Genomic DNA, 7636 nt, shown 5'->3' on the forward strand with positions numbered 1-7636 from the left:
CAGGTGGCTGGGAAGTGATGGAGCCGTGAGGGGGAGGGGTCCCAGCCCTGGGCTGAGGAGGGGGCTGGTTTTCCCAGGGCTTTGTTGTCATCCTCCGGCTAGCCATAGGTGACAGTGTGAGCGCTGGGTGGCCAGCCAGCACCCTGACCGGGCCTGGCGGGGATGGCAGGGCCAGGAACTGGGCTGACGGGAGAAGATGGCAGGCGGGCGAGGCGTCTAGTGCTGCTGGCCAACGTGGCCGCCCGCCACGTCGATGCCAGGGAGGGGGCAGCCAGGCCCTGCCAAGCAGCCGTCTGCCATGAGGCTCGGCCCACAGCCCCGGCCGCGAGGCTGCCAGCTCCCTCCCAGCTCCTGTGTTGTTTGCTTTCGGCCGGTTCCTCTGTTTGCTCCCACGTTTCCTCGGGAGCCGTCCCAGCAGGGTCTCGGCAGAACGAAGGGGGCAGGGAGCATGGCAGGCGGGAGGGTGGCCGAGGTGGGCCTCGGAAAGGCAGTGTCTTCCTGTACTAACAGCACTCGGAGTTCATGTGGGAAATTGGGCAAGAACTCAGGTCCTGAGGGAAAACGGAAAGCCGTCTGCAGCCCCACTGCCCAGAGAGAGCCGCTGGGAGCCGCTGGGAGAACTCAGCGCCGAGACATGCACATCGGCAGTGAGTTCAGTAAAGCAGGTCCAAGTTCTTTAAATGTTCGTTGTAACGTACTTTTCAAAACTTGGTGACCATAGTATTAATAGCCAGCGCTTACTATGCAGCTCGTTAACGTGGGGGCTCCTGGGGTCTTTTGCATTGAACCCCACGAGGTGGTTGGTGGTTACCTTCGTTTACTGGGTAAACCCGGCCGAGAGGTGCGGGCCTGCCCCAGGCCACCAGGTGTGGGGAGGCAACATCTGCACGACACTCCGACAGCCCTGCTGGGCTGCCTCCTGACAACCCGGGCATGCAGATCCGTGTCCTTAATTATCCTTTGAAATGAGTAAAAAATAGAAGCCTCCGTATGCACATAGGCCTTTGAAAGACCCGGTTCAACAGTATGGATTGTGAAAACCCCGTTCTTGACAGCTGTGTAATATTCCAGGGCAGGGTTGGCCCTAACTGATTTAGCTAGGCCCCTCTTGTTGGGAATGTAGGTTTTTCCCACTGAGGGCTGACTTTTTATTTATTTTGAAAAAAATATTTTTATTGATTTCAGAGAAGAAGGGAGAGGGATAGAGAGGTAGAAACATCAATGATGAGCGAGAATCATTGATTGGCTGCCTCCCTCAGGTCCCACACTGGGGATCGAGCCCGCAACCCAGGCATGTGCCCTGACCGAGAATTGAACTGCGACCTCCTGGCTTATAGGTCGACGCTCAACCACTGAGCCACGCCGGCCCAGCAGGGTTGGCTTTTTATATGTCCAGAGTGTCAGGATCAGAAAGGCCCTTAGAGCATCCAGTTCGACTGTTCATTTTACAGATGGGGCAACGGGAGTGCCGAGAGGGGAGAAGGGGACTGGTCGGGTCCCAGACTGTGGCCTCCTGAGCTGGCACGTGACCTGCTCTCCTGTCTGGCCCAGGGTGGGCATGGATGAGGGCAGTGCCCGTGGGGAAGGGGTGTTCTGAGAGGGTGGTGGGAGCACGGGGTGGGTAGTGGAGAGAGTGGTAGAGGAGGCGGGCTGGAGCTGGTGGTGGAATTGGGGCATGGGGTGAGGAAGCCTCCGTGGCCAGGATGTCCTCAGTTGGCTGAGATGAGATGGGCCCAAAGGGGTGTTTCCTGTCCTCAGAGCTGCCCTGTGGAAGATCTGGGGGGGACAGGGAGGTGGGGTTGGGAATCAGAGTGGTGGGAGGGTGTGTCAGTGACAGTGTGTGCCTGGGCTTTTAAAAGAATATATAGATGCGAGAGCGAAACATAGATCAGCTGCCTCCTGCATGTCCACCACCAGGGATCCAGCCCGCAACCTGGGTGTGTATCCTGCCCGGGAATCCAACCGGCAACCTTTCGGTGCACGGGAGGATGCCAAACCAGTGGAGCCACAGTGGCCAGGGCTGATCTTTTTCTGGTGGGATGGTCTGTCAAGTTCAGCCTGGGTCTTCTCTACAACCCCTCCCCCACTCCCCCAGGCCCTTCTGCTCTCTGGGACCTGGGTTCTGTGGCCCCTTCCCCAGCAGATGCCGTCTTCCCGCCCCTCACCCCCTCCAGCAGCAAGTGAATGCGGTGGAAGCTGGGTTCCCAGCCAGGGCAGCTGTGGCTGGGCTGGGGGTGGAGACGGAGGCTTCCCCTGCCCGGGCCGGGCTCTCCATTGTGTAGCACCCTTGGCTGTCCCGCTGCCCAGAGCCTGGCCCCGGCCCACATTCCTGCGGTGACGCTCTGGGTCTCCGGGTTGGAGCTGCTGAGCGTGAGGGGCACTGAGTTCTCACAGCACTGAGGGCTTTTGGGGTCGGGGACGGGGACTGGCGGGAGGAAGCCTATAGGGACCCACAGGTCTCTGCACGGACCACCTGCGTCCAGGAGCTGGTGGTGAAGTCACCTCTCTGAGTGCTGCTTCGTGTGGTAATTCCCCACCCTGCCCCTCTTTCCCCTCTTGGGGCCTCAGTTTCCACATCTGTGAGATGGGAGAGTTACACTCAGTGATCACTCAGGCCTATGGTTTAGCCTTAAGGTGAGCCCTGAGGTGGGAAGCGTGCGGTGGAAATACCAACCGATGGGCAGCACATTATCTGGTGCATCATCTCACTTGATTCTCACAGCTGCTCTATGGAGTATGAGCTATTATTGTCCCCATTTAACCAAATGGAGGCCCAGAGAAGTTAACTTGCTCGGAGTCACCCAGCAAATAAGTAGAGTTGAACTTGAACCCAAGACTGAATCTAAAGCTGGGATCCCAACCCCTGCTCACACTCCTCTAGTCACCAGGAGAGTCGTGCCTGCGTCTGGCTAATGCAGGGAGGGAAGCTTGCGCAGAATTAATCATACGCGGTTTTATTCTGAGCGTTTGCAGCATGATTAGCACAGCACAGGGTGCTGGCTCCCGGCGGCCTGCCAGCTGACCTAATTTGTGCGTCTGTGTCTGAGTCTGTAACTCACCCTTTCTCCTCATTCACCCTCTCTTTTTCTCTCTCTGCACTCTCCCCTGCTGGGTGGCCATGGCAATGCCTCTTAACCTCTCTGGGCGTTTATACCCTCATCTGTAGTGTAAATGAGGTAAAGTCTTCAGAATAATACTGATGGAAATATTAACATATCTAACAATAATCACAACTACACTTATTTGTTCAGTTCTAGATGTTGGGTCCTGTGCTCAGCTCATGACTGGCATGATCTTACTTGATTCTCCTGGCAACTCTATGAGCTGCAGCCTATTATTATTATCCCCATTTTACAGATGAGAAAACTGAGATTGCAGAGATTCAGTGGCTTGCCTGCTTTCCCACAAGTAGTAAGCGGGGGGGCGGGGGGCTGATTCATTCTGGCTTACCCTCTGTGCTGTCCTGTCTCTCTGGGAAGACTCATGATTGGGGAGGACTGGGGGTGGGGGTTGGGCATGAGGGACCCCAGACCTCTGGTCTTGGCAAAAGGCTGAGGGCAGAGGGAGGGGGGTGCCCGGCTTCTCCTTGACTGTGTCCACCATCCTCAGTGAGTGGCTGTGAAGCAAGGAGAGTTACCTGACATCCAGCTGCTTTGGGTACCTCACCTGAAACTGTGGGAGGATCCTGTAGGGGTGAGTGTAAGTGAGGGGGGCCCTCTGATCACTGTGGCCTGAGGTGCCTCCAGGGTGAGGCTGTGTGAGTCAGCTCAAGAGGAATGGTGGTGGGGGACGCGAGGGAAGGGGACAGGGCCATGTCCATCCATTGGGAAGGGTGCCATGTCCCCCTGGCGTTGTATGTGCTTGAATGTGCCTGGTGTTCTACACGGTGCACGTGTGTGGAGGGGACTGGGGTGCAGGTGTCCGGGGCTTGTTGGTGGGCATCAGAGAGGCATCGTGTATATGATGGGGTGGGTGCCTGTCAGGAACATGTGGTGGGATGGTGTGTGAGAGCACGTGGTGTGTTTGTTGTATGTTGAGTGTGTGTACAGTGTGCATAGACACTGCGTGTGTGTGGATGGCTCTGGGTAGTTCTGAGCTGAGGCCATGCAGGGGTGAGGGGGGCTGTGGGTCACGGGTGCAGGAGTCCTGGGTAAGCAGTGGGTTGGGGATGGCCCTGGGCAAGGATTCCAGAGACTGAGAACCTGTGTTGGTGTCTCCAGCCCCAGTATCTGCATCTGTGAAATGGGCATAATGAACCCGGGAGGCTGTGAGGGGTGAAGGAGGCAGCACGGGCAGTGTGGCCCGCAGCCGTGGTGGGAATCTCAGACCTTCACTGGCTGCCCAGGGAGCCTCCAGGTGGGTGACTGCTCCTGGGACTGGCGATGTGAGAAGCAGAGGTCAGGCTTCTGCTGTGGGCACCCTCTCCTGCCTACGCCCGAGTCTGTGCGTGAGGGCGTGGGGGATGCAAACAGGAGACACCGTGTTTACGAGTCGTGAGCTCGGTGTCCGAGCCGAAGGTGTCCCTCCGTAGGGATGTGCGCGGTCATGTGCTCGGACAGGGAGGGGTCGGTGTGTGTCCTGGGTGAGGTGATGCGATTGTGCTGAAGTTGTGTGGGGCATTCGTGGGTGTGTTAGGTGTGGCCAGGGTGCATTTGTGTGTCTGTGTGTGTGTGCACATGTAGCTAGCGGTGTAGTAAGTGGGTGATCAGAGGATGGTGTGTGCGGGGCTCTATTGTCTGTGAGCTAAGAAGGTAGGCACACAGGTTGGGGTCAGTAAATGTTGCCCATAATTATGTGTGTGTACGACGGAGTATGAGTGCATAGCTGAGTGTTTTGTAGGGCGTGCTGTGTGTGCTGGGATGTGTGTGTGGTGTGTGCATGTGGTGTGTGCATGAGGATGTCACTGGATTGTCTGTTAGCTGCAGTGTGTGTGTGTGTGTGTGTGTGTGTGTGTGTTTATCAGGCACAGGAGGGTGTGAGTTTACCTGGGGGTGTGCAGTGAGGGTCATGGGGAGGCCAAAGGGTCCTGGGCATTCTGAATCAGTTCTCCTTTAAGGGAATGGAATGATTATTGTGCTAATTATGCATGGATTATGCAAATGAGAGGTCGTTTGGGGGTCAAAGGCTGTTTGTCGCCGCCCTCCTCTGGCATTTTGTGACTTTTGAGGCTTTCCCTGCTGCCTCCCAGGCTGCTCTCCGCCCCCATCTTTTTCCTCTGCCCTTTCTGTCCCCCTGGGAGCCACAGCCACCAGCAGCACCCTCGGCGGGCCCCCTGGAGCCCTGGTCCCCACTGGCCCAGGGACGGGTAGAGCTGGCACGCAGTCACCTTGGGGGGAGGTGCTGGGCAAGATGGCATTCTGCACCCCACCTCCCACCCCTGCAGGGGCGCCCAGCATCTAGCTTCCCAGGGCGAGTTCAGGGGTGACCGGGCCATGGGCCACCCCCCCCCCTCCGCCCCATCGAGGAGCTGCTTATTTTCTGGAAAGAATGATCTCTTGGATGCAGGTTTGGAAAATCACCGAGGTGGCCCCTTCCCCAGCTTTGTCTGGTGAGCGTGAGTCTAAATTAAGATGTGAGAGAATTCTCTCCCTCCACCTCCCACTCTCGCCTTCTCTTTCTCTCACACAGCGAGTCCTCCCTCCACTCCCCCCTGGACTCGTGACCCCTGGCCTTCCACTGTCCCTGCCTCTTCGTCCCATGTCTCTGCCCTCCCCCCTCCCTGTCATCCTCTCTGTTCCTCCGTGATCTCTCCCTCTCCTGCCAACCCCCCCCCCCCCCATCTCTGTGGGGAGCTGGAGCTCCTGGTCCCTTAGCATGGAGGAGATGGTCGTCATGGTAACGGTTGTCATGTCAATGGCTACTGATCTGGGGATGAATGGTATCTAGGTGAGAGCTACCTGAGTGGAGGCGGATGGGCTCACAGGAGGCTCCATGCTTGTCTCTGAGCCTCAGAGCTACACAGTATGCACCCCTACCCAGTGCCCGCACCCCTACCCAGTGCCCGCCCCCCGTGCATGTGCCTGTTTGTACCCAAAGGCACGCCAACACACGGTGCCTCTCTGTGGCTGCCTTTAGGTGAGTGTGTGTCTGGGTGTGTCTGTATATGTTTTCTCTGTTTCTGGTGTCTCTGTGTTCATTACGAGGGTCTGTGTGGCTTTGGGGTGGGGGTTCTTTGGATTTTTCTGCAGGCCTTTCTGGGATCAGGGTTTCAGGGGCTGTGTGTGGCACTTGTCACTGAGGCATCATGAGGCTGCCCTGTTTTGGCTCTCACATTTACCTCAGTTTGGAAGTCCCCAGGGATCACAGGCTTCTTAGAGTCTCTCCTCCCAGTAAAGATCTCCCTGGCCTGCCTGCAAAGATGGAAAGACCGGTGAGGCTGGCCCCACCCAGGAGTGGAGCCTGAGCCCTGGTCCTGCTCAGTCCCCATCCGCTGGGTGTCCCTGGGCAGGAGCTATAGTCTCTGTCCTGCTCAGTCCCCATCCGCTGTGTGTCCCTGGGCAGGAGCTGCAGTCTCTGTCCTGCTCAGTCCCCATCCCGCCGTGTGGCCCTGGGCAGGAGCTATAGTCTCTGTCCTGCTCAGTCCCCATCCGCTGGTGACCCTGGGCAGGAGCTATAGTCTCTGTCCTGCTCAGTCCCCATCCGCCGTGTGTCCCTGGGCAGGAGCTATAGTCTCTGTCCTGCTCAGTCCCCATCCGCTGGTGACCCTGGGCAGGAGCTATAGTCTCTGTCCTGCTCAGTCCCCATCCGCCGTGTGTCCCTGGGCAGGAGCTATAGTCTCTGTCCTGCTCAGTCCCCATCCGCCGTGTGTCCCTGGGCAGGAGCTATAGTCTCTGTCCTGCTCAGTCCCCATCCGCTGTGTGTCCCTGGGCAGGAGCTGCAGTCTCTGTCCTGCTCAGTCCCCATCCCGCCGTGTGGCCCTGGGCAGGAGCTATAGTCTCTGTCCTGCTCAGTCCCCATCCGCCGTGTGTCCCTGGGCAGGAGCTGCAGTCTCTGTCCTGCTCAGTCCCCATCCCGCCGTGTGGCCCTGGGCAGCAGCTGCAGTCTCTGGCTGCAGGTAGTTTGCCTAAGAACTGAGCAGAGTCTCCAAGGGACTCCAGCTTAGCTGCCCAGGTGTGGAGGCCGGCAGTGTGGGGAGCCTTCCTTCTGACCTCGTCACCCCAGGGCCCCGGGGGTGGTTCTTCTGGGCTGGGGAGGTGGAGACGTGAGCTGGGGAAAGTTGGACGATGGGTGCGCTGAGCTCCTGGAATGTCTAAGCCGGAGGAAGCCCAGCAATTAGTCACGGGAGCAATTACACTAATTGTTCCACTCCATGACTCACTGGTAGCAAGTAAATACTGATTAATTCATTACTTTGAGACGTGTGTGTGTGTGTGTGTGTGTGTGTGTGTGTGTGTGAGAGAGAGAGAGAGAGAGAGAGAGAGAGAGAGAGAGAGAGAGAGAGAGTGTGAGAACGGGCGGGGCGGGGGGAGGGGGAATCTCCTGGCCCCCTGCCCTGGCCCCCTGCCCTGCCTGGGTAGGGCTTTGGAGCAGGTGGCCGAGGCGGGGGCAGGAAGCCAGGATTGGGATCCTCTCTCTAGCTCTGTACGAACTCCAATACGGGGGCTTGTCAGGGGCGGGGTGAGAGGCGGATCCAGCC

General features: G+C 58.1%; 1 protein-coding gene across 1 annotated transcript in view; it reads left to right on the forward strand.

The window, feature by feature from the left end:
• The first annotated feature begins 5814 nt into the window (after positions 1 to 5814).
• The window catches only part of SDC3 (syndecan 3), a 13209-nt gene continuing 11387 nt past the window's right edge, over positions 5815 to 7636 (forward strand). The window contains 2 exon segments of the mRNA XM_014468238.1: positions 5815 to 5835; positions 6979 to 7054. Coding sequence (XP_014323724.1) covers positions 5815 to 5835; positions 6979 to 7054 — 97 coding nt within the window.

This window comes from Myotis lucifugus, unplaced genomic scaffold, assembly GCF_000147115.1.
Source record: "Myotis lucifugus unplaced genomic scaffold, Myoluc2.0 scaffold_438, whole genome shotgun sequence".
Lineage (NCBI taxonomy): Eukaryota > Metazoa > Chordata > Mammalia > Chiroptera > Vespertilionidae > Myotis > Myotis lucifugus.